The sequence below is a fragment of the Rutilus rutilus genome, assembly GCF_951802725.1.
Source record: "Rutilus rutilus genome assembly, chromosome: 22".
NCBI lineage: Eukaryota > Metazoa > Chordata > Actinopteri > Cypriniformes > Leuciscidae > Rutilus > Rutilus rutilus.
Genome location: NC_140227.1, coordinates 8,153,444 through 8,181,079, shown reverse-complemented (window position 1 = coordinate 8,181,079; position 27,636 = coordinate 8,153,444). Strand labels below are relative to the sequence as shown.

The window sequence follows — 27,636 nt, the reverse complement described above, 5'->3', positions numbered from 1 at the left end:
CCATTTTCTGGAGCATAGACAGACGAGGACGTAGCAGTCTATCATTTGTGGCCGCTCTCATAAGTGGCGGTGTCACCAGCTCAAACAAGCTCTTCAGTTTGGCTCCTTGTTCGGGTGCACAAGCTCATCATTCTGCCATCAAAACAGCGATGGCGATCAATAACGCGCTGCTCGTGCAATCAAGCACCGCAGCTTCTCAGAGACAGCACGGCAAGAGAGAGAGAGAGAGAGCGAGAGAGAGAGAGAGAGAGAGAGAGAGAGAGAGAGGGGGGGGGGGTTATACCTGGTTTTTGTGGCCCCTGCGCCTGAATTTATGAGCACAGAGCTATAAAAGGCCTCTCACGCCGCCAGAGCGCTGACAGTGATCTGATGAGACGAGAGGAAGTAAGGACGCTCAGCAGAGGGAGAGGTAACCTAGCAAGGCAACCACTACACTCCTAAAGCTCCTTGTTCCTGCCCGTCCCATGGGCTTCCTCCATTTCGGAAAGAGCTTTTCCTGAACAACCCCCCCCATTCCTGAATCATCACTGCTAGCCAAGCAGAAGACCCTCAACTCCACTCTGGGACGCTGGAGATAGATGCATGTGTGTGTTTGTACGTGTGTGTGTGCGTCTTGAACTCCGATTGAACCAGATTAAATATTTAAGGTGCAGATGGAACTGTCTGCATGATGCAAACGTGTCACAGTCCAAGCGTGTTTTAACGTCACTCACACGCACTAATGGTTCCCGACCACTCATTAGCTCAATGTCCTGGTTTTCATGGATCTCATATGCCTGGTGCCCCAGAGCCGAGAAACCACTTTTCTACCAAAATGGTGGTGGCTCTCCTGCCTCAGCCAGTGCTCGACTGGTGGATATGCAAACTTTTCTCAGTACAACTGCCCGCATTTTCCACCAGGTTTTCACAGTCACATATGATGATGTGACAAACTTTGTTAATATATAACGTGTCTACAAACAAAAGGTCTTTGTTTCCAAATGTTATGTTAATCTTACTTGGAATTTTTATTCCGTCATAAACTGCTTTTGATAGAACGACAAAAAAAAAAAAAAAAAGTGTTAAAATGTATTCATACAAACTATATTTGAAAATTAAATCATTTTAGTCAGATATATAACAAAAAGTATAAAGACAAGCATGTCCTTTAATTAAAATAAATTAATCAAATAGAATCAATTAAATAAATTAGAATCAACACCTTTGCTGAATCGAATTTACAGACCAGTGTATACAGTTCAGTGCTGTTCCAGCTGGTGGACCAGCATGGTCTTTCAAGTGAATCTATTTGACTAAGATATTCAACTTAGACTCATTGGAAATGTGTGCCTCTACCTACATTTCTGCAAAACTCCAAAAATTACATATATATACAATTCACAGCAGTTTCCAGCTGAAATGACCACTAGAGCCAAGAACTTTTACTCCTTTTCACACAAATGATGATCATGGGGCATATTATTCATTAATAAAGACTTATTTTTGTGCTGTTCCTTGAACAATACTACATTATGTCCTCAAACCACTTTTACAATCGGATATGATTTGTAAACTAATAAATTTTGATGTTTCCATCACACAACCAGCTCAGAATGTATGTTTTTTTTTTTTCTAGCGTAGAAAAACTTGCTGAGAAGCTCACCTAGTATAGAACTAACCCAGAGATGGGAGGCACACAAGTCTTGTGCAACACGAGTCAGGATAAAAAAGCTCAAATACTTGAAGAAATTAGCTAAAATGGCATGGTTGCTTCAACAAATGTGTTTGTATCTCACGTTTTCTTTTGTTAACACAATCGGCTTAGGTATAGGATAGGGTTTGGTGTACATTATTTTTAAGTGCAATTTTTGACATCACTCACTGGACATTTCATTTCTGAACAGCTGTGAATGTTCAACAATTAACGTGGTAAATCTTTGCTAGATTCACATTCATCTGTTTTGGATAAAACTGCACACGATTTTGGCGATTCACTCACTTGACAATGAAAGTGTCACGAATATAAGAGGAAATATAATATCAGTATTTCGAAATGACGTCACAGGCACGTATTTCTAATGCACCTGGGTTGAAGATAGTCTTGCTGGTTAAGATATACAACCGCACACATGTTGTTTGAGACCAGGCAGGTTTTAAAAGCAAATGAAAAGCCAACATTTCTGGCTCAGAATCGCCTTTTCTGTGGTGGAAAATTGTGCAACGCTCCCATATTAGACACCAGCTCATGAGCCCTATTGGTGGAAAAAGGAACTAGATTAGCTGTGAAATTCATGGAGCTCTACATCGCTGCAGGATCAGGCATGAGGACGCTGAAAATAGATGTAGTATAATGAGAACCACAATGGGCTTCAACTAATTGAACAGGATCACACCATTCTATCCCTCTGCACAGCGAAAATGGGTGAAACTCTGAATAATGAGACTCGCTCTGGCTCTCTCATTGACAAGGACAAAGCCAATCTGCTGAGAATCAGGGGTCGGAGGTCAGGGGAAACCTTGGTCCTGCGTTCCCCTGAGAGGCTCTGGTCTTTGTGCTTTATCTAGCATCGTCAAGCAGCCTGAGGACTACGAGTCCTGCTTGCTGTCCGAGCAGAGCACGCAACAATAAATCAGCTTCATAAAGGGTCACAAGCGTCCTGCCGCTGATGGCTGGAACACGTATTCTGATTATCAGCAACACCGCAAACACATACATCACGCTTCATCCAGCGCTGTAGCAACTAACTAAGCAGATCTTAGGGTTTGTAGGACTTCCTCTAAGAGTGGCTGCAAAAACATGCACTGTTTGTAGTATTCTACAGTCTGTCAGTATCTTTAAAGTCAGATTAACATGTCCAGATATGTTAAGGCGAGACACGGCAGGCAAAAACATTGTTTTGTTTTTCATTGGTCAATTTTGAGATTTTGGGACTTGTGGTGAAAAAAAAAAAGTCAGAAATACACATTTAGGTCTTTATTTTACTACACTTTGTCTATTTGCGTCTGTAGATTTCTCATAAATTCAACAAATGTTGGCGTTCTAAATCAACATGCTGCTCCGCGATCGCTGCCTGCACCCTGTCATCACATATACCGTTGGAAAGTTCTCTCTCTCCTGTACAATCCTGTCGGATCCAAATATGGTCATTTCCTTTTTATCAGCAACCAATCGTGAAAGTAAATTGGGGGATTTAACTCTAAATGCGCAATCTCATTGGCTGATATAAATCTTTAAAGCCCGTTTTCTCAAAATGACTTTTATCTCATACTCCAAGTCCGAAATCTCCACTTCACTAGCACCTATAGACCTTATGCACCAGAGAAACAAGGGCGCCGCCATCTTTGGAATATTGTCTTTTAACTTCCGTTTTGCGGTCGCTCTGTATATTTCTATGGCATTTCTGTCCAGGAGTAATTAGCTTTTTAAGTGGATTTACTTAATGTAAAGTTAACGAAAGTTATCATGAGGACTGTAATGTTTAAAGCAGATGACTTAACAAATGTAAATCGACCGGGAAGATTTTAAAACGAGCCGTTCATTAATAAACACGCAAAACTCTGTGAAAATACAGACCGGAAGTCAAAAGACAATGAGCGCAGCGCTGAAAAGGGGCGGAGCTACATAAGGTCTATATACACCAAACTTTCCAGTCTTGTACCTAGTTATAGTATGAAGACATTTACAGAGGGATTTGTAAATATATTATTCCTAGCCTGATTTATATAACATTTTATTCCAAAAAACTGTTTTTTAAGGCTATTGACAGTATATTCTGATTTACAGGATAACAAAAGTAGATATCCATAAATCCCTCTGTAATTTTTTTTTCCCATCTAATATGTGAACACAATGAAAAAATCATTTTGAACCTAGCTTTATCCAATACTCAGATTTCGTTTTCTTTTATGCAAATGAGTGCATATTTTATTAGATAATGCCTAATTTGCATATTTAAACATTACATTACAGAAAACTTGTAATACATTTTTTTTCTTTTTCTCATCTTAATGTAGGTAATCAGCTGGGAAAGTTTCATGGTGATATATGCTAGTTAAATTTTTTACCCTATTCACCGGTAGTGTCTCACCTTAAATTCCATTTAAAACTATTTAACAGCCAATTGATAATTATTTTTTAAAATATTATGCATGCTTTATAAATATTAAACTTTTGTGACCTCATATTAATTGAGAGAATATATTAAATATTTGTACTTACATTTGTCACTCCAGATAATTATTTTTAATTGACTAGTCAAGGTAAAATGGTAAACAAAAATCTTGAGAAAGGCTCCTAGTCCAATTTGTGTAAATTCAAGTGGCAAATCACATTTCGTTTTGTCTGATTATTTTTGTCAGTAAATTCTGAGGTAAATGTGACATACATTATATCGGCCTTGGTCGACCACTAAATTGCACTGATCACATGAATAAACTGATTTAAGAAAGGTCTGCAAATTTTCTTTTTTCTTTTCCTGGTCTGCTTTTAAATTTACTCTATGGTTAGAATGCCATTAAACAAACTCCATTTAAACGCCATGGAGAGAGAAAAATCATTGTTTGTAAAATTCACATTACTGCTAGATTATTTTCTAGTGTTTGATTATTATTATTAAAAGCAGATGTATGTTTCCTCTAAAATTGTATCAGGCCACTTCTCTAATTGCCTTTTAAATTTGATTGCAGCATGAACCTGTGTTCGAACCGTCTGTGTGTCTTTAAATCTGTTTTCAACTAAAACCTAAAGGCTTTCCAATAAACAGAGCTTCCATCACTGTTCACCCCGGCAGGAAGATATCACCAGGTCTGTTTATGTAACCATAAAGGATATAATAAACTCAACCCTCCACAAACATCTCTACTTGTCCTTCCATTTTCAGGAAGAAGATTTTTTTTCATCCAGAGATTAGAGGGCAAACAAACAGCCAGACAGATGTGAATGCCACCTGCTAGTCTTCCCATCATGCAGACTCTCTCTATCTTTGTCTCTCTCAGGCCTACTTCCTCCCCAATCTAGTCTGAGGCTCTAATCTCTTAGTTCGGAAATAACAGCCCGTTTAAACTGCAGATGTGTCAATTTTGTAGTGTCAGTGAGGGTCATCAGCTACCTCTTTAAAAGGTTGAGTCTGGAAAAAACTATCTATTTTTTTATATTTGTACTATTTGACATTGCCGTTTTTTTTAATACGCATCCCGGGGGGGCTGTCTCGACCCTGTAGCTCGAAAGCGCCCCGCTGAGTGTCATTTGAGGATAATGTTGTGCTTTAATGCCAAGTTGAAAAAGCTGCATCGTATCAAAACGATTCCTTAGAAGAGCAGCATTTCCGAACCTCTCTGCAGACCGCATTGACTGGGTCTGCCGAGACTGAACTGATCTAAGCAGAAATCAATGGGCTGCAATATGTTGAATAAGACTGAAGAAACAAAGGCAGCTCAAGGTTTTTTTTTTTTTTTATGCATGGGAGGATTCTGTCAATTACTCTTTAAACTGGGAGACACAGTCTTGCACTGTACAGAAATATTCTCTTTCTTGTTCTTTCACCTGGCGCATGCATTCAGCAGTCTATCACACACACACATGTACATGATGCCATATACAATCTTAAGCCATGAGAAGGTCAGTAGATACTGAACACACCATAATAATGAAGGTGACGGGTCCAATGAAACTCCAGATAAAGTGATTGTCCATCCTGAGCCAGCATCTGCAAAGAAGACATGTTCACAGTAAAAGGAATGCAACAAAAGCAAGCAGTTTACAGAAAACATGTCCAAGTAATCCTGTTATTTAAGACAAAAGCTAGATTTGCAACATGTTTTTTTGTTTTTTTTTTTACAAAAGAAGCTTGCCTAAGCAAAACTCATAGTCAGTGGAGTGTTGTGGGTCAAACCCAGGATGTTGCCATGCGTTGCTAGTGTGTTCTTGGTGATTGCTTATTGGGCCAGGTCAAAAGAGACCATCCTTTCTAGATACAACTCATCATTTTGCATAACATAAATGTATTATTGTTTTATTTATTTATTTATTTTTTTTTTATTCCAGCTGTCTTATCATTCACCAGGTGAAAAATGGATCAACTATTGAGCAAAACTATCTTTTGAGAGAATTGACTATGGAGAAAAATTACTATATTAAAAAAAATATTTGTTTTTAAATCATGTATATATATATATATAATATATAGTCATACTGTGACTGTATATTAGCACTGTTTGTTGTTTGCTTTTGGCATCTGATAGAGCATTGGGACCTGGAATCTGTGACACATGACATCTAACTTAATAAGCAGACACTTACATCATAGTGTGAAATGCATTCTGACATATCTTGGAATGTATTAACGCATGAAATCGAGCAGTTTTTGCATTCATGTTCTTGCATAGAGAATGCTTCGGGTATTAGGGTTAGGATTCAAAACCTGCACCTTAATTATCATAATTAACATAATAAACATATACATAAACATACACACTGAGGATGATATCTGTTACTGAGACATGCAGGCTTGTGTGGGTTACGTTACAGTGTTTTATATGGGTTGATTCCACATTAGTTTATTTAACTTTGCTCAAAGACCTGTAATTTCCTGTAACGGATCCAGTTTCTCTAGAGTGCGACTTCCAGCAGGAAACACTGATCATATAAATTGTCGATATTACAGTGCTCTAAGAAACCAAAGAAATATCTGAGACAAATGCAATGCTACAAGCATCACTTTCATACCAATATAAACTAATCTAAAGCAAACCACTGTGCTCAGTATTAAAAGAAAATGACGTGGCATGCAGGGCCGGCACACTTCCACCTGTTTATGTGTTATAAGGAGCAACCCAAGAGCCCATGCAGGGCTGAAGCACTGCCATTAATCTGCGTAAAAGCCTCTTTCTCATGCGGCCCTCGTCTGCGTTAGAGAGCATTTACAAACAACAGGTCACCAGAGACTCTTTGAACAAAAGACACTAACGCATGCAGCCTTGCCTGGAAACCGCATTTTGTACTGTAAGGCATCCTCTGAAGACTTTTTGTGTGTGTGTGTGTGTGTGTGTGTGTGTGGTACCTATGGAACCGTTAGATTGTGGTACACTCCCGCAGACAGCATTTCATTTAAAGAAAAAATCAAAGAAATTGTTCACTTACACTTTCTTGGTCCCGTAGCTCCTATAGTCTACAGCAGCGGACACGCCCACAACCACAGCAGGGAGGAGGTATCCCGCCATGTAGAAATACTTCCTGCGTGAATATTCGCTCTCAAAGACCTCCACCAGCATCAGATAGAGCTGAACGCCCTCCAAACACATCCAGGCGAAAGACGCCAGAAAGAAGTAATGCAGTATTCCTGCAATTATGGAGCAGGCCATCTGTGGGACAAATGCAAGGGTCAAAGACAAATAAACTAGAAAATCTAGTTTCAATTGCACATACCAAGTAAAAAAAAAAAAAAAAAAGATTATTCATGTTTTTTTTTTAGTTAACATTTTAGAACATTTGGAAAAAATGTTTTGATGCAATGGCTCTGTTTTTTAAGACTTTAAGAAATGTAATGACAAGTATTTCTTTATTACTAACCAAGGGCAGTTAAATTACATTTTGACATTTAAGTTTAAGCCCCACAAAGGGTTTATAAAAATGATTTAAATTCACACATTTTAAATATAATCACTGTATATGTGAAATGCATTTTTTTCTTTTACTACATTCCAGACAAAAACTGTCAATATATATTTATGTTGGTTTCATACTTTTATAACACTTTCAACGTCAGTTTTGATTTAATGGCTCTAAAAATGTCACATAATGTAACCAGCAAGTACACAGCCAAAAGTATGTGGATCTCCTTCTAATGAATGGCTTTGGCTGAGCCCCTTAATACCAGTGAAGACAAATTTAAATCTATGGCATAAAACGACAGTCTAGAGAATTGTGTGCTTCCAACTTTTTGGCAACAGTTTGGGGTCTTTTCTGTTCCAGGATGATAATGCTCCTTGCAAATAAATTGACGAGAAATGGTTTACTGGTGTGAAAGAACTTGACTGTCCTACACAAAGCCCAGACCTGAACCCCAGTGAACACATTATCACCTGGTTTCAGAGACAAGGCTTAAGCCTATAGTCCTAGACTACAATGCATGTTTGAGCTGTTTTAACTGAACGCAACTTGCACTGGCATATCTAAACATAATCAGTGCCATTGTTTTGTCTCAAGATGCACAAATCTGCCTGCAGTCACGAGTAATCTCCCCCTCACATTCGTCACGGTGCCACTGAGTGTAAAAACACAAGAGGCGAAACATAAATTTCCAGGTATGTCCCTCTTTGGCTAATGTATTTTCAAGATGGAGGCGCAACATGGCTTCCGCCTTTCGAGCGACTCGCTCGTATGTATTCTAAATGGCAGATTCTACGCTTACGAGAATACTTGATTAGTTGGTAGATGTAATTACACATTAATGAGCACGTATAATTTTGAAAGAACAAAATGTTTTTGCTGAGAATCAACTTAAAAAATTACACAGTGTAGCTTTAAATGTCCGAATTAAACTAAGGCCTAATCCTGGTTTATTCTAAGCCCTGTATGTGAAACCAGGCCAATGTATAGTAATAGTATAGCTCTTATGTTTAAATAGGAGGGACCTATTATCATATTCTTTATCTCTATATGTATTAGGAGTATTCAGAAATATTAATGAAACTTTTTTTTTTTTTTTTTTTTTTTTTAAATAAATTCTGGACAAAAAGTGACAAGTTACTGACTCCAGCATCCAGTAAGCCTGAAAAACTATAATCATGTGTCAAAATGCAGCTAGAATTCTCTGGAACTCCCTTCAAAAAATTTGTTTTGGATGTTGTGGACACGTCTCAAGACATTTCCATGAGACTAGCTGAAAACATCACATCCATTCAAGGTAACATTACCCTGGGCTCCGTCATGTCGATTCCGATGAGGAAGATGAGCTCAGCAATGAACAGGTTGATGCATAGGTTCTTGTGGATTGTGTTCCTGTCACTCTGCAGCCCACGGAAGAAACAGAAAGTGAAGATGCTCATAGCCAGACAGATGAGGGACACCACGATACCCACACGACTGATGACGCTCAACAACAGCTCCTGGACTGCATCTGCACCCTGAGAAACAAACAAACAGAGATGGAGTGAGAAAATTTAGATGCAGATCATATTCACCAACTGAGTAAATTATAGATGGCATCTAATTCAAATTTTTTTTTTCAGTTATACTTTATTTTAAGGTGACGTAGTTCAATTGTACTACCTCAAATAAGTACTATTAATTAACTACATATACTTACTAGAGAGCTACGGTTAGGGTTTGGTTTGGGGTTAGTTACTTTTAATTATATATAATTTACTGTTATTACTATAGTAAGTACATGTAGTAACATGTAACCGCCACCTTAAAATAAAGTGGGTTACACTTTTTTTTTAAGGTGTCATTGTTACAGTGTAATTAGACATTTAAGTACTGAGTAATATTAAGTAACTACATGTACTTACTATAGGGCTAGGGTAGGATTAGGGTTTGGTTCAGGGTTAGCTGCATGTTATTATGTATAATTTATAGTTATTACTATAGTAACTACATGTAACATATGTAACAATGACACTGTAAAATAAAGTGTTACCATAAAGTGTTACAGAATTTTCCTTTCTCTTTTGAAATAAAGAGCTTGATGTCTAGAAGATATACAAAATATAACATCCAACAAATAATTGACATGTACGTAACAATCAAAAAATAAACAAGTAAAAATAAATAAATAATATAAATAAAAAAATATATATAAGCCTAAACCACCCTATTTAAAAGTGTTTGGTTCACTTTTAGTATTAGTAAATGTTCATTCAAACAAAAACAGTTAGAATTAGTTTTAAACTGTTAAGGTTTAGGACAGGTTAAGGACAACTTTATATGGTTTTGATTTTGCGATTCCATTTGGTAACACTAGTGGAACAAAAATGTCAGTTTTAAACCTTAACAGTTTAAAACTAATTCTAACTGTTTTTGTTTGAATGAACATTTACTAATACTAAAAGTGAACTAAAAACTTTTAAATAGGGTGGTTTGCAGCTGTCTGCAACCCAGCGAGTTATCCGTTCATATAGCGTTTGGCTTAGAAAAGCAGATGAGTGTTGGCGGTGTCTATTATAACAGCTGGGTTTCACAGTAATGCACGGACAAAAGCTTAAATATTTATGAAGATCACATCTTACCAGCAGCTCTCGATGAGCCATGAGCACCGCAAAGTTGGTGAGATGACTACAGGAGCAGGTGGTGTGACTTTTATTGGCGTGGATGAGTTTGCAGCCCTGAGTGGACCAGTATCCCATCATGGTTCTCTCAGAGTAGTTCCAGAAAGAGCAGTTTGAGTTATAGTAATGCTGCATCTGTAATCGACAGGAGGAGGCAGAAACATTCCTCATGAGTTAGCATATGATAATAAATTGATATTTAGTAGCTGTCCCTCTGATAATGGCACCCGCACATAAACATATGAGAAACGGCATTGTAATTCACTCTGAGTGTTGGCGTTCATTCTTTCGCAAATGATACGCTGGCCATATCAAACACTCTTTTGAATGCGCAGTGTGTGTTCTCACATAAACGACTAAAGAATCTAATAAGGTTAAATGACTGCGAAATCTAGCATGGGACCATTGATTATATGAGGTGCTAACAGGGGGCAGAATGGTTTGAAGGCATGTCTGTGGAAATCACACAATTACTTTGATAGAGAGCAAAAATCAAGCCGGGTCTCCTCTGGGAGTGTTCCTGACACTTTAAAAGAGAGCGAGATGATAATTGGTCCTCTGGTAATTTCATCCTGCATTGTATAGCTAATCTGGGAGTTAATTTTCCACTCCAAAAAAAGGAAATTGCATCATTTACATCCTAATGTCGACAAACGAATTAGTTTTCATTAAGAATTTGGTCTAGGCTGGTAATAATCATTGGTTCAGACTTTGTTAATTTCATGTTCGATGGCTTAAATAAACCCCTCTGTGACCTTGTAGGGTGTTTGAATTGAGACTGCTTTTATTTTATTTTATTCGCTGTCTTGCTTTGCTATCCTGCTGCTTTTACGACCCCTTTGTTTGTTTATTGCTTGCACTCACATCGATGTGCTCCAGGGTGAAAATCACAGGCTCTGATATAAATACACGACTGGATTCTTTGTTTATGGAGGCGGCAATGACGTCGGAATTCACAGCCACGGAGAGGTTGCGTCCGTTAGCCTCGTGGCCGAGCTTCATTGTTGCATTCTCCGTGCTAAGAAACTGCCCGAGGTTCTTATAAAGGGCAAAAACCAACTTGGCAACACCTGCAAAGAGATAATGGCACACCTTACTTCTCATTACAGTCTATTATGTCAGTGAGCCTCACAAAAACTGTCAAGAAGAAATCTGGGTTTTCCTTCAGCCCTAAATTAATGTTTTGCATAATTAAGCTTATTAGGAATAGGATTTTGCAATGTGAGATTATTCTTATGACATTTAAAATACCAGTTCTCAGTAGCCTACTGCAAATCAAAAAAGAAATAATCATTTATCATTCAAGTATATTTGTAAATTTCAATTTTAATAATCTTAAATTTGATTTTGTGGTGAATTTTGCATTCACCCAAGTATACCAGAAAACATAATAGTCCCATAAATATATATACGCCACAAAAGTTTCTAACCTCAGTAATTTTTTTTCAAAGTGACCCAACAGCAGACCCAGTTATGTTTGTCGAAAACAACATATGTTGAACAGTATGTTCACATCAGTGTTCAGATCTTTCTCTGACCATGAGAGCATTTCTATCTCCATAGTTACAGGAGCAGTTAGATCTTATATGTTCTTATTCTCACTGGACTAATGCAGTTCAATGACCGTATATGTGTGCGTAGGCTGGAACATACCATTACGACTGTTGAGTTTCACAGTATTGGAAGACAATTGGATAGAAATACCACCCCTGCCGCTCTGGGGAAACCTGAAATCTTGAACCTGCCCATCTGTGCTCAGCACGTAAACATCCAGAACTGCAGAGACAAATGTTTCAAAATGTTAGTTCACCAAGCGGAAACAGAGAAAAAATAAGGAGGGGGGTGGGGTGGGGTGGGGTGGGGTGGGGGGTTATTTGCATGGACTATCTGAGTTGTTCGAATCACTAAAGGAGTTATGCAAATTAGTTAGCAATGAAAACGCACCCACAAAATCTGTGCTGAGCGCAATTTACATAACATTATTCTGAATTTGAAGTGCAGACTATCGCAATATGGCTTACTTTACTAGCATTTTATTTTTAATTTTTACTCCACATCTCTGCATATAACACTCTTCTCCATCACCTGATGACTAAGTGATCTCATGATCAACAAAAATTCCCTATTATTGTCTGTAAATAAGTTTTCTAAATAAGGCACAATATGTAATGCGCCTCATTTACATAGGAGGGAGGCATGTTTGTGCTGAATATAATGACTTTGAAATATGGCACAGCATATACCAATGAAAAAAAGTGAATTCACCTCATCACCTATTTTCATTTAAGCCTAAATTCAAGTGTTGATTGGTAGGTCCTTGTTCTTTATTATTCCCAGCGGTATATAAGAAATAAAAGTTTATAAGGGAAAGTGTATAGGTCCAGTAACTGGTCAAAATTTCTTTAAACACCATTTTTAATCACATTTTTGCCTTCACTTCATTTTTAAAAGGTCCTGCGGCGTGGCAAATGAATGAAGTAGAACTATTCCATGTAGAGTCTCAATTAATATGAGGTCGTAAAAGCTGCATGCATAACAGTAATAAAGGAATTAGGAAAATGCTGTTTAAAATAGTACGAGATGGAGTTTAGCATGCCACACTGCAGGACACGTCAACTTCCCAAAAGTATTTTGTGTCAACTACCCATGTGTTAGTGGATGCTGCTATTAAAATTTCACGGCTGAATCATATTTGAAAACTCAAACTGATCAGCAGCAAAATAAGCCTTTTATGTTGTCAGTTCTCTTAGTTTTGCACATCTCTCATACTCACTTATATTACTGGCTGGTACTTTCACGATGGCCGGTTCCATTAAATTGTCAGCAAGGACAAAAGCTCCTTCCTCCAGGGTGTCCAGTAACATAGTTGCGGCGTGCGTCTGCTCCGTGGTATTCATATCTCGCCACGATTTCAGAGCCTCCGGTCTGAGGAGGTTGTCGACTGTATCCACGATAGCCTGCAGCCCAATGAGACGCTTGTGTCAGCACTAACCACTGTAATAAGGTCAAATGTCAAAGCCTTGACTTTATCAGCAGCTGTCTGCCCGTGCCCAAATGAAAGCAAACATGCACACTTTGTTTTAGGTCGTTATCAGGTGACACACATAAAAACAGACTGCAGAAATGTGCCCGACATGCTCTGTCTGTCTCAGAAGTGCAGTATTGAATGTCAAAGGCTCTTCAAGCACATAAACGGACACATATGCAGTAAAGAAAGACAGCCAGTCATGACACCTTATAAATGTGTCCTTTAAGATAAAGACACCATTGTTTTGTGTCATCAGAACTGAAGGCAAAGACCACTATTTTCAGATATTATCCATTTGATCTTGTTTTCAGTATGGACACATGGTAATGTCTCTAGGTCTTTATGATGCGCAAATCTGAAATGAATAAAATAGCCACTTGTTAACACTGACAGAGAATTGCTGTCTTCCATTAATTTTTGCTTTAACTGTGAGGTGACTTTTTTTGCACCATTAGCGACAGAAAGCTGAATCACAATCTGTTTGATACAATGAGGCCCTTCATTAGGCAATTCAGTTTGGTTCTACTAATGACAGAGAAATGACATATTTAACCTAAAAAAATTCACTTCAAGATAATGGTTTTATGCTGGATATTCTTAATATTTCCAATAATATCATATCAATAAAACAGTTTCCCCAAATGTTTGGTTCAATTATGCAAAAAAAAAAAAAAAAAGCATTACACCTCACAGACTTACATTCTCATACTGATCAATCAGAGCTTGTGCACACATGCACCACCAGACTAAAATATCGATTCATACTTGTGGCCTCTTTGATAATTATTGTTCATCCGATTGGTTTTGCAGCTCTGACTCATATGATAATAAACTGTATTTACAGCTTTAATTTACCACATTTGTATGGTCATTTTGAACTACACTTAATGCTAAATCGTTTTTTTGCTTCTGCACACCAATAAAATTAAAAGATGATATATGCATCGTCACAGTCCAGGGTTTCACAGTTGCTTAATTAGTTTACACAGATTTGCCTTTCCAAAACAGAATCATGCCTTTCATCTGATCTCTGCATAATCTTTTCTGTCATACTTATATATATATATATATTTTTTTTTAGTAGGTCTAAAATCTTGAGCAGCTCAAGTTGGTGTGGAAAAACCAATGTAGCAATCAATAGATTTCAAGCACCACAAATTGACATCTACCCTTTACAAAAATAAGAACAAGTTGAGCGCATCAACAACACATGCACCACCAACCTGCAAATCAAGCACACGTCAACAAATATTAACACTTGACTTTAACAATAAAGAAACTGAAAAATAAATAAACAGACCACCAACAAACACATAAAAAGTCATGAACTGGGCATAAAAATTGCAGCCGCATAATTTCCAATCCACTGAAATATTCAACCCCCAGGAATGAAGACAGACACTGGCGGAGTGAAATGCTGTGGCAACAGTGAGAATGAAGGGACACAGGACCATGCTGAGAAACAATAGCAGAAAAAGAAGAGGAGAGAGTAGAGAAACAAGTGAAAACCATAGTAGCGTAGCACAGATATACCTTCATATACGCCCTGCACGTCCTTTCTCGCTTTTGAAGCTTTTTCATTTGAGAGAGGACACACACAAGAACAAAAACAGACCAAAGAAACACAGTTAGAAAGGTTGATGGTATACTAATGGGTTCTCCAATCCACAAGCACTTCAGAAACACAGTATAGCAGTTGGATCTGCTATGATGAAATCATGTAACGAATGAATGTAAGGGTGTACAGAGTTGCCTTGCTTTGAGAACAACAATTTAGTCTGGTGATTTCAAAAGCAAAAGGTGCTCTTGCAAAGTAAAAAAAAAAAAAAGAATCAGTAACTCATTAACCATCTGAAATATGCAAATGAAACATATGCAAAACAATATGCAGACACAAATTGCCTAAATCAATGTGTGGATTGAGATCAGGGTTGGGGAATGAATGTGAAGAATTAAGAGAAGAGGTTGAGGTTGCGGGTAAAGGTGATGGTTAGTAATAGGAATTAAAAGGTAGGTTTTCAAATTGTGAGTCCTATGCAAAACATATGCTAAACAATATGCACACGCATATTGTCTAAATCAAGGTGTGGATCAACTCTATAAGATCGAGATCAGGGTTGGGGATAGTTAAGATAAGCTTAGCTAAGAGAAGGGGTTGGGATTGGATAGGGTTGGAGGTTAGGAGTAAAGCTGAGGGTTAGAAATAGTGGTTAGGCTAGAAAAGTTGGTGCTTTGTTAGAGCCAAAGGTTGAGATCCAGGTTAGATAACAGAGTTTACAGTCAGGAAAAATGACATATATATTAATTAAAGTTTAGTTCAATGGAAGGATTTGGAATGGGTTCATGAATAAATGATTCCTTTAACAACTAATGTCCAACCCCACCAAGTGATTTCTATTAAATATAGGCTCAGAAGCCTTGCTGAATAGAGCCATACTTCTTTAAAACTCATGTTTGATGAATGTATGCCCCCAAAGCTGATCACTTATGATTGAAGTAAATGGTACATATCGGCCAGTAACCAGAAGGGTTGGTATGCAGGTAAGAACATAAAGTGGTCTTACAGATGAATTTTAAATGCAATGCAAAGGTTTTATATAAATCCAGCTAATATTTTTTTGTAAACTGATAACTGGCTCCATTAATTTCCTTGTGACCTACTTTCAGAAAGTTACTGAGGCTGCATTCTAATTAGCATACTTGTAAAATGCACTAAATATGTACTATTCTGGTGAAGTGAAAATGAAAAGTGTGCAGTAAGACAGTGTGCTAATATTGGGACATATTGCCATATTATATAATTGTGCCGTGAAACCACAGCCCCCCAATGCCATGTACCTTTTGTGTTTGCATCAATACATTGCCTAAATATTCATCATTTCTTAATCTTTTTATCCCTCTCTCATTTCAACCTTGTCATTCATTTTCATTTGTGCATTTAAAAGCTTCAAACACGCCTCACCATTTTTACAACTGAAAAAGTCCTCTTCTGTTGCTCAACAAGTTATATTAGTTAAAAATGCATGTACGGATGCACACATGTCATCATACGGAGACACACTAATTCTAATTAGACATACTATTTAGGATGGCTAGTACGCAAATTGCACTGAGGGATTCGCTTCGGTCAGTGCATTTATTCTATTTTTGATTCTCTGAAAGCACAATGGGGTGTAACAAAATGAGTTTGATGCTGTTTAACAGTCAAGTGTCCTTTAAGCAGAGTGCCTCTGAAAGAGACCAAGGCATGCTGCTGCTTATTAAAAATCATGTTGAAAATGAAATCTTGTTAATACCTTATTGAAGCTGCGGCCGGTGGAGTCTTTCTCGCTGGGTCGCAGTTCCTGTAACTGAGCGTCTAGAATATCCACCAGCTGCTCCATGAGCCTCATGGTAGAGCTAATGTCACCGGCAAAAATGGCTCCTTTGGTATGTTTGGCCAGCTCGTTCGCCAGGTTGGCTGCATTTTCCCCACTCCGGATCTGAGAGATTACACAAATTAACCTCACAGCATGGCTCTGAAAAATATCATTTTGTATCTACGAGGCTCTTGACTCCCATTATGACATCACCATGCTGATTCAGCAACAGCCCCCGTGAGCAAATACAGCTATCATTAGAAACTGGTAACACTTTGGAAGAGCATTTGGAAACACTTCCTGTGTTTCAATGGCTAAGGCATTTCTGCAACTTTAGTTTTTTGTGGCTGTACTGTAGGAAGTTTGATGTCCCATTGTGCACATTCATTCTATTTACAGGAAGAGTCTTACATTAACACAAAAGAACACACTGAAACGTGCACCAGATCAATCTGTAGGATCCCTGTTGGATGTTTGAAGGCTGTGAGTCTTCGTCTTAACAAGTGATGACAGAAAGAATGAGCTCCAAAATATGGCACTGGAGAGTATTTTATTTTTATGATGTTATGCTCTAAAAATTGCCGCATTTTTTTGCTCCTCATTCTGCGAGGACAGAAATGTTCTGGAACTACAAACCTTTTGAGCGACTTGATTCACCCAGTGGGAGGTACAGTTGCTCAGATCTGGGCCTTTTGGGTTCCAGGTCCCAGTGGAGAGAACACATAGGTAGGAGGCAGTACCTGTTTAAAAAGGACATCATCATTATCATTATTATTAGCTGCATTTGTACTAATAGTCCTTTGTATGCAAGAACAGTATAGATTGTTTAAGCTCTAAAATAATATTGTTTGATCTTTACGATTTGAAGTTACCAATAAGGACCAACTGACTGTACATCATTTTGATTATTACGTGGCTACTTACCAATAAATAAATAAATACGTGGACATTAACTATTGTTAATTATTATCAACAAATAATTGTAGTAAACACCTTTGTTAACAAGCTGTGTTAAAATCACAGTAACACTTAGCCTCTCACGGCTTTGTTGCTTTATTCAAATGTTGATGAAGTCAATCCTAAGAGAATGGACACATTTCTCTGTGCCTATCGGCAAAAACGCATATCAAAATAACTTGTGTGTGACTGATAGCAATTCAAAGAGCCCTGAGCGGAGAACCGCAGTGTGTTACACTCCAACAGGTACATGCACCCACCTCGAGTTCCTTTGGGACAGGGTCGTTCCACCAGCATGCCCCTCTGCGTCTGCGGCCACAGTATCTCCCTAAGCTCTACGCTCTCACAGAAGCGCTCAGGTGGAGGGAAAGACTCCAGTGAGGGTGGTGTGGTGGTTTGGGGGAGTACAGCTGGTGATTTGGGTGTCTTATTAACAGCTCTGGTCCCTGTAGTGGTAACAGTAGTCACTTGACCTCTCGGCTGAGTAGTGGTTGTTGTAGTGGTTGTTGGTTTTAGTAACTTTGGTGTTGTGGATGCCTCTGGGATAGGTGGTGCTAAAAAGAATAATGGGTAAAATTAGTAATTAGATGCAAATTATGACATGGTTTGGTTGTTTTTTTTGTTATTGCTTGAAATATCATCTTGTCATCTGAAATATCTTGTCTTATCTGGAGAAAAATACTGCATTTTTTTTTTTTTTTTTTTTATCCTGAGATATAATTCTCACTGTATAATGCTTAATAATTTTTTTTTGTAATTATGAAATAAAATATTCTTGCCTACAAGACCTTCAAGCTCTGTTATATCTCAATAACTTATTTAAGAGCTGAATTGCTTAGTTGTTTGAACATACAGTATATTTTCTCTCACCCTCTCTTTCTTTGTTCCTGCCTCTTTATTTCATAATCATAATATATAACTAATGTATTGCCACAGGCAAGAAAAACATGGTACACATCAGCGTAAACTGAGCAAAGTTTGCAGGCCACACTTAAAAAATGTTATAACATTTTTCCTACCTAGAAAGTTACATAATGATAACCAGAAAGACATTCATACGTGAACTAAAGGGTTTGGGTCCCAGATAACTCAATATTCTTTGCAGTTTGCATTGGTTCTTCCTTTACATGAACCCAAAAATCCCTCTGAACCTCACCCGCTGCTTTCTAACCAGATGCTTTGAACGACAGTGCACAGCCAACAAACCCAGTGATGAAGTGGCTTATAGAAGTGTGAGAGATTTTAGCACAGTATTGGTTTGAGAGAATCTCCATCTATGTTTGTGAGAGGAAAAAGGCTGATCAAGTGAAAGAAAAGGCTTTCTTTTTTAGGTTAGATGTGACCTACTGTGAATTAGTGTCAACTGGCCAGCCAGAGCTCTGGTTCAGATAAAAACTGAGCAAAAACAGTTGCAATGTAGACCTGTAGACCCCCATCTTTACAGTTTTCATCCATGTGTGTGAGTTTTGACACGGTTGGCATGACTGGTGTGCTATTATTGGGTTTTCACTCCAGATTCTGGCTGTTTGTCATGATGGCTGTAAAACAAGCTTAAGCTCAATGTTCCAGAATTAAACCCCAGATGAGAGAAGCCTGTTAAAGTCAACAGGAAACCAAATTCGCAACCCATTTTACTATATATTCTGTAGCCATAACTATTTGTCTATTAGGTAACATTATCCATGCTCAGGTTACGTGATCCAAAAAAGTCGTTCAGGCAGAATAATGTGTACTGATGAATTGTGAATAGAAATGTGTATTAAGAAAGAGAACAGTCAATTTCCCTACTGATCAGACAAAAATAATGACCAGTGTCAATTTCAAAAGAAGCATTAGTACAATGGCACTTTTTGTGAAAGATGTGTGACAACTATTGTCCTTTGTGCTTTAGGTTTAATTTCAGTGTGGATTGTGCTGAACACTGAACATGCAGGCAGTAAATGAATACTTAGTCAGCTTTCTTAGCACCTAGATGTTATTATTGAACAGAACACCATTGAAATCTGATTTATGGGTAGAAGTATTAATTTTCTCTTTGTTGTAACAAAGGCAATTTCTCTTAAGATAAGTACATCTGCAATGCTGTAATGAACATGTGTCTGACTCCCACTAAGCTCAAAGGAACCTTCAGTTCATTGTCAAAAAAGAAGAAATATTATCTTCGCAACAGAACAATTTCAACCCAAATATTCAAATTAAGTTGTGCTAATAAGCCCCCACGTACTAGCTCTAGTATGGTGGGGAATTTCCAGTAACTTATTTTGTTTTTACATTGAGCTAATTATACTTTTTTAAACCTTTCCCTAACTCAAACACCCAACAATATACATTTCTATGTTTATTAAAATGTTTGGCCGGTCCTGAAAATGTATAGGCAAATTCCGAAAACACGCACTTACCGTCTAAATGACAAAATTTTCAGTGTAAGAACTACAAAAATTTACAAAAAAAAAAGAGAGGGAGGGGAAATTGGCTAAATGAAGTTATACTGGGCATGTGGGAGGGGCTAAATGAGAATTAACTGGGGGAGGAGCTAACTGTGGGAGGGCTGGTGACAAGAGTAAATGGTTGGGCTGGAGGAGGGGTTTAAAATAGCACCTAGAGACAGATTGAGAAGTGTGGGCAAAGAGAGAAGGTGATGCTTGCAAGGTGAAAATGGCATCTAATAGATATTGTAGCTGTATCAAAAGTAATAATTTTTAATCCAAGGAAGGTCTTTAACAAAAATAGAGGCCACAGAACAATCTCTCCAATTGGAAGTAGAAGTGTGACTAAAATAAAGCCAAATCCATTAGTGGTCTTCTGAACCCAAAACAGTATTTTTGCAGGCAGGAGAAGAACAGGCTCTGCATAAATTTTGCAAACCATCAGCAGTGTAATATCACATGGCAATTATCACAATCAGTGTCAAACTAATTCCATTAATGACGAGCAAACATTAGATTAAGTGGCAAGCAGTGTAATGTGCGTTTTCCACCCCGATTCAGATGGCAAATATAAATGCTGTCTGTCTCATTCACATCAAGATGATTCCCCATTATGATCCCAGTATGAATATGCTGCTAGTTTTAATCATTTTCTCTTTCAACAAATGGCATCTATGATGCCATTTAGATTTTTTTATGAGATATCACACTAATATGTTATGCCTGCATTCAACATGAAGGAACAATCTATCAAGCCAGCAAACAAGCATCCAATCAAGTATGCATTCAACAAATACATGATATTTTATACATTTAAAACTTGTATTTAATATGTATTACCAGAAAGTAAAATACACAACAACAATAAAATAAGATTGCAAATTTCATAGAAAATTAACAGAAAATTAAACAGCACTCATAATATTGTGTTTGATCTCCTGAGATTGACGACCATCATTTTCAGAATGTTAAACTTCTTCTTTCACTGGTCATTCAACAAAATGTTATATTTGTTAGAAAAGTCAAAACAGTTTCAGGCCTATTTGTGTCTGTGGCTGGGTATGATCTGTTGTTCTATGTCAGAAGAAGTGAGTCAGAATTCAAAGGACCAGAGAAGCATAGGTCTCCTTTCAGCGGAGAGCTTAAAAAAAAAAAAAAAAAAAAAAACTGTCTGTATTTACAGCCAGAATAATGTGATCATTACAGTCTGAGCAAAATGAAAGAGTTTAATTTCTAAATGAATAACTCTAATTAAGCCAAACAGTATCAGCGGCAAACAAATAAGCCACACTTAATACTGACCTTATGCGGTCATTGATGTAGTTATTGGAGTATTTCTGCTAGTTGCATCAAGTAAACTAGATATACTGTACACAAGCAGAACTGTAATTACTGTTTTCTGAATCAAATAAATCCAATGGTATAATCTGATCTGTTGTAAATCTGATATAATTTTCAGCACAGTCTGTAGAGTTTTGATTTAGGTTTTCTAGTTATTATTATTATTATTATTATTATTATTAACTTAATCTATTATAGTGGTAATAATTGTTTCAAATTAACCTGTCCCTAAACAGCACATAAAAACGAAACAAAATGTTGTTGTTGGCTTTACATTTTGATCAAGGTTTCTTCCTTTCCAAATGGGCAGTTCTTGGCTAGAATAAATTGCAAAGTGGACCAGATTTTATTCCAAATGTCAAAAGTCTGGCTATGCAAGACTGTATAGGCCAGGAATGTGATTTGCTTAATAGCCTGACAATTAATCTCAGAATCGCTCCATCCCTGAAAAGGAGGAGCTTATCTTGCCCTCTAACTTAAATGAGAGGCCTTATCGTGTCTTACATACTCTAGTGGTTCGTTGTACCAGTGTGTCAAAATCAAGGTAATTTCACAGCTATCAAAGTAAAGTGGAGCAAACATCAACTCTACAGAGCACAACTCTGACGGCTGTGTGAGTGAGCTGATTATTGAGATGATGAGATAATAACCACATCTAAAATAGAGAAAACACATCAGTATACAAATGATGGCAGATTAGATTCAAGTGGGAATGGGGGGGGGGGGGGGGGGTATCATTCAACCCGCGCACCGCACAGGAGCTAATGCTAGTGAAATTAGCATGTTTTTGTCCTTCATCAGCACTGATTGTAGAGCTAATTACTTCCTTTACAGGCGACTAAAAGAGAGGCAGAACATACACGGGCATATTCAATCAGCCACATCGCATAAGTGTGAACCACAAGTGGATACATTGTGGTAACAATGTGATAACATTTCCTTAATGAAAGATTCAAACCCTCCGAGGTAACACCCTAGAGAAATGTTCAATGAATTTTATATTGAAGCCCCTAATACTTTGAACCTGAAGTGATATTGAGTTGATATTTCTTACTTAATTGCTTGCTTGTGCAGGGATGAATTTGTTCGATGGTTTTAATTCAGTGTTAGCAATTGCTTCAGGCTAAAGCAAAGCTGCTAGCACATGCTAGAAATGACTCAGATGATTCTATACTGATCTCAAAAATAAGTCTGATGTAATAAGTAGTGCAGATAGTAATACGATTATGAATGTCATACACAGCCTTCCGAGAGGTGTTTTGGCTCTGTTCCAAAGCCTTTCTGTATACGGCTTACATAGACACATTTTAAAGCAGTGTATTAACTGAAATTAAAGCTGGAATTAAAGTAAATGATTTGCGAGGAAAAAAATAGCATTCCTCATGTGAGGCGCATGGAAGACTCAATTTACAATTGATTTCTATATGGTTTGTAGTTAGCATGTTCTTAATCTAATGCGATAATTCATAAAAATGCACTTCACTTACAAATATTGGGTAAATACAACGGCAAATTATTTCACATTCTGGGTGCTACCACAGAAAATGCACGATTGCCCTTGAGTTTCAAGCGCGTCATTGGTACCGACAACAGCAAAGTATCTGATGACCTTAAAGGCCTATTGGTCTGATGGTAGGACAGAAGATCAGACAGGTAGGATGGTGCCAAGCCTACCAGTGACTTGTACACAAACTATAATACCTTAAACTGAATTCTAAACCAAATGCAAACCAATCAAAACAGGAGTAATACTTTCCCTCTTTCTAGTCCCTGTTAAGAGTCTGGCCGCCACATTTTGGACCAGCTGAAGGCGAGAAAAACTAAATCAAGCAATCACTAAAACCATTGAGCTTCAGTAGTCCAGTCCAGTCAATAAATTCATGAATAACAGTTTCCAGATCCCTTTGAGGAATAGAAGATTATTATTATTTATTTTTTTTTAACAATCAGCCTGAACTAATTATATATTTATTTTTTTAAATGTAAGAGTCAGTAAGACGTATCTTTTTAAAACAGCCTATGGGCTGGAGTAATCTGCTGTATAATACTTTACTATTTACTATTTTATTGTTGGGTAAATTTGTGTTTCGTTTTATTCTGTTATTTGTTTTATGTTCCTATTTTACTTTTGTGCAGCACTTTAGTTGACTCTGCTGTTATTAAATGTGCTATATAAATCAATAAAACTACACTAAAACTGTGTGTATTTATAATTTATAATAATGAATAATAATTTATATAATAAAACATTTCTGTCAATTCATACATTATATTTTTTTCATTTAACTTTTTTCATAGAGCTTTGATGCTGCCTTGAAATTTTTGTCAGTTAAAAAAGCTGCAGCCTTCAAACCAGAAGCACACCTATAATGGCTGGTTATTAATGCACCTTTTAAGTTCTTTTGAATGCTATAAGCAGTCAAAGATGCTTTTATCCAAAACACTTTATTCAAAGTACACTTGTTACGAGTACAGTTTCACGATGGCTCTGGGTACAGTTACTGCGTTCAGTGTCTGCACAAGCAGATTCATCAGTAAGGTAGACACCGCTGGGTCTCAACTGAAGAAAGACACTCATATTTTAAATTCTTAAGCCCTAGTAATCTGCGTAAAGTTGTTTGACCTCTATGCTTAGCCAAGTCTTTCTGGAGTAATGCAAGAATCTCGGCCTCTAGACTGAGCTGGGATTATGGTAATTACAGTTATTATTTCTTCAATATAAAGATGATCTGACACATAGTATGGCCATCTTCTCACAGCTCTTGACAGCTAAATTAAAAACAGGCTATGGTGACGTGACCTTCGGGACGGATCTGGTCTCAATGGAGAGCCATCTCTCAGCTCAGACACATTGAGAGAGGCCTGCGAGCAAAAGTGTAAGTTGTTTGTTTTGAGGTGGTTAGGGAACGAGATTCACTCTGTTGAGGGAGAGCCACTGTTGCCGCAAGGCTTCCGACGTACCTGTCCAGACAGGTAACCCTTTACCAATGAGGGAAGCGGTACCCTTCTCAGTGAGACAGTGAGAGGGAGTTTAGCCCCAAGTGTCTAAACATCGGGGAGGGATGGTTCTGTCTTCTGAAACCCCAAGGGATGCGTCTCTTATTATATGCTAACAACGCCTATGATGTTGTTTACTGCTGAGACCCACCACTTCACTCTGAGATGTTGCTTGCACTGAGAAAGGTTTCCGGAATACATCAAGCACATATTAAATCTGAAATTAAAAATCAGTCATCCGTGACATTTGACACACAGACTCGGGTGCCAGAGGAATACCAACTCAGTGGCTGAAATCTCACGACCACTTAAACAGATATCCAGAGGGACTGTGTGTGTGTGTGAGTGGCTAGACGGATTCGAGACAGGGCTTACCGTGAGCTGGATCAGGTGGTCCAAACACCAGATTGTACCGCAGGATGTAGAAGTTATTCCACACATACAACTGGTTGTCTCGGGGGTTGTATTCCACAGCGGCGATGTACTGGTACTGGTTGGGGAAGTGGATGTCGACGTATTCGCCTCGGTTCAGTTTGGTGTTGTACATGTAGTCGATCAGGCTCTTACTAACCTCGCTCTCGTTGTCTTCATATGTGGATCGGACAACATACAGAACCCCGCAGATCATGAAAGCATTGGAGGCTGATCGCTTGTCGTAGGTGGTCTCCCAAGTCGCCTCAAAGCGAAGGGTGTAGGGGTTGAGCTGACTGATCACCATCATACCGTTGTTCTGCTCAGTGGCATAGATCACCCAAAGACCATTTTCATCTACCGCCAAGTCAATGTCTGTTTTCCCACCCCACTTATAAGGTGAGGTGTCATGATAATTTGCGTTATTTATAATAGCCTCCCCGCTTTTAATTCTGGTCCGAAGGTCAAATTTGACAATGTTACGAGTCCTTTCCTTGTTAAAAAACACTGCGCCATCGTATACAACAAATCCTGTGCCGTCGACCCGATGGGGGAGTTTATATGTCGTAGTCTGTCGAGAGTTTTGAAAGTCATCGAGCGAGTTGTACTCAATAAGAGTATCTGTTCTGTAAGGGGTCCAGGGCATGAAATAAACCTTGTCTCCTGCTTGGAGGGGGTCTTTGCACCACGACCCTGCTTGTTGCTCCGCCTCGTACAGAAATGACGGATCTCCAACCGCTTTCAGAGTTCCGGGACAAACAAAAACTAGTGATGGGAAGAACAGAGCAGAAAACAGTCAAACGTAAGCTTACACAGATCACACTAGTTGAAAGCAGAGGGCAAAGTGCCGTCTGACTCTACATCACTCTGATAACTGGGTAGTCGGTGAAAACAGAAACACACACTAAGAGGTCTAACAACTACCCACATTCACAAGCAGTAAAAGGTGCGAAGAATCTGCATCTGAAGGTTATTGAAGCTTAAACGGAAGCAAAAACAGTTTTTATGTGTCCATAAGCAAACAGTTTCGGCTCACTGCTGCTTGGACATACTGAAGGGGAGTGATGGAAAAATCAAACCACAACCAAACACAAAGGAAAAAAGGAAGGAATACGACAAATCTGCCCTGCAAATAAAAGCAGACGACTAAATAAGGCTTGAGAAAGACGCAGAGAAGAGCAGCATACAGGCAGTCTGTGTCCTGAGACAAGTTTTTCCACAGCTTTTACATCTTTCCTACGGGCCTAATGTTGCAATGATTTTACAGCATAAAGCATTTCCTTTCTTCTTAACAAAGCCATAATAATCAAACATGTAGAAAGGATAAGGTGAGGAAGCAAGACAAAGATAGAGATAGAGATAGAGATAGAGATAGAGAGAGGGAGAGGGAGAGAGAGATAGAAAGACAGACAATTAAAGGAAGGAAAAGCGAGAAACTGTAGAGGCAGTGTAAAGTCTAGAGTAAATCTGTTACCAGAGCATGCTGGGAGTCTGGAGTGGGACTGGGGTTCGAACAGGCAATAAAAGAGTGTGGAGGAAAGGAAGAGGAGGGGGAAATGGGGCATTTGTACCCTCGGCATTACCGTTAACATTTAACTTGTGCTTTATCATTTTCTTTTAAAGCTTCCCTCCGATTGCAGCTCGTGCACTGACCTTTACTACAATATAAGACCCTTTCTGCTACTGCCTGCTATCAGAACAGCAAGAGTGGGCACAGGAAGGTTTTACAACCACAAAAAAAAAAAAAAAAAAAAAAAAATGTATATAAATATATATATATTAAAGAAAGAAAAACAAGGAGCTGATTGTGTCAGTGATTTACCTTTTTGCTCCACTTCTATTTTAAGCGTTGGAAGAGAGAATGAAAGGAGTGCAAGGGGAAAAAGAGATTAAAATGAATTAACCATCATGTCCACGATCACATGCAGTTAACATGTCATGAGGTTACGGACATAATGCACAGAGCTACAGCTGTCAGAGGAGGAAGAGAACGCAGGTAGACACCTTAAACATGAAAGAGAGGCAGGTTAAAGGCTGTTCTGTCACAGTACAAAAGGACAGCGTATGTGGCATTGAAGACAAATCAATCTGCTTTTGTCGAGGGAAAGCTGCGGGGAAATACACGGGCTGAATTCTAGATGGCGGCGTATAGATTTTCATAAGAACTCAGGGACATCGACCAGGGAAATCTGAATTCCAGGTGGACAGATGGTAAGTTGTGCTGGAGGGAAACTCAAAACCAGAAAAATAAAGCTGTTCCTCATCTCTACAGATCCTCTCCAACCACAGAGTTTTTGTCAGCCCTTCTAGGCTTTATTGGAACACTAGCTGTTTGGATTTCCAACATGCACATAAAGTTTGTCAAATATAGTCATACGTTTTAAAAAGCCATATTTTAATTTTTCTTTCGACCAGATTAGGGTGGCAGCGGGTGATTGGTGGGCTGGTGCTTCTTACTTTGGAAATCATATTTCTGTCATTTTCTAGGGTTACTTTTCCTAATGAAAGACTATGGAGCCAAATGCAAACCATTTTCTCACCCTCAAAAAAAATAAAAAAATAAAAATAATAATAATACAATTTTTTTTTTTAACAATATCATTCTTATCCATGTAATTACAATAAGGCTGTGCATCAGCTTTGAGTAAAAATAATATTAACTTTAAAATGTTTAAAGAGTTTTAACTTTACAAATCTATCAAATGACTTAGGATAAAGCACACAAGTCAGATGAACCACCACTTTCATTACTTTTTATGGTAGTTCTTTGACATATCAGAGTTTAACAGCATTTCCACTTTTGTAATATTGAAATGAGAGACCAGAATTTTCTTTAAAAGGTAACTTTTTATATGGGTTAATATTAATATAA

At 38.0% G+C, this 27,636-nt stretch overlaps 1 protein-coding gene across 14 annotated transcripts in view; it reads right to left on the bottom strand.

The window, feature by feature from the left end:
- Positions 1-27,636, bottom strand: part of adgrl2a (adhesion G protein-coupled receptor L2a) — a 103,883-nt gene that overhangs the window by 16,293 nt on the left and 59,954 nt on the right. For 12 of the 14 annotated variants that reach the window (XR_014625869.1, XM_084395425.1, XM_084395427.1 and 9 more), the window contains exons 5-16: positions 24,729-25,529; positions 17,850-18,143; positions 17,269-17,372; positions 16,570-16,755; positions 14,807-14,845; positions 13,019-13,202; positions 11,899-12,021; positions 11,110-11,315; positions 10,207-10,380; positions 8,893-9,102; positions 7,118-7,338; positions 5,618-5,684 (exon numbers count right to left, since the gene is read on the bottom strand). Coding sequence is in view for 13 of the 14 variants with exons in the window: in XM_084395425.1 (XP_084251551.1) it covers positions 5,618-5,684; positions 7,118-7,338; positions 8,893-9,102; positions 10,207-10,380; positions 11,110-11,315; positions 11,899-12,021; positions 13,019-13,202; positions 14,807-14,845; positions 16,570-16,755; positions 17,269-17,372; positions 17,850-18,143; positions 24,729-25,529 (2,609 nt within the window). In the remaining variant the exon portion in view is untranslated. The remainder of the gene's footprint in view (positions 1-5,617; positions 5,685-7,117; positions 7,339-8,892; positions 9,103-10,206; positions 10,381-11,109; positions 11,316-11,898; positions 12,022-13,018; positions 13,203-14,806; positions 14,846-16,569; positions 16,756-17,268; positions 17,373-17,849; positions 18,144-24,728; positions 25,530-27,636) is intronic. The other 2 variants (XM_084395422.1, XM_084395424.1) reach the window with 1 other exon arrangement.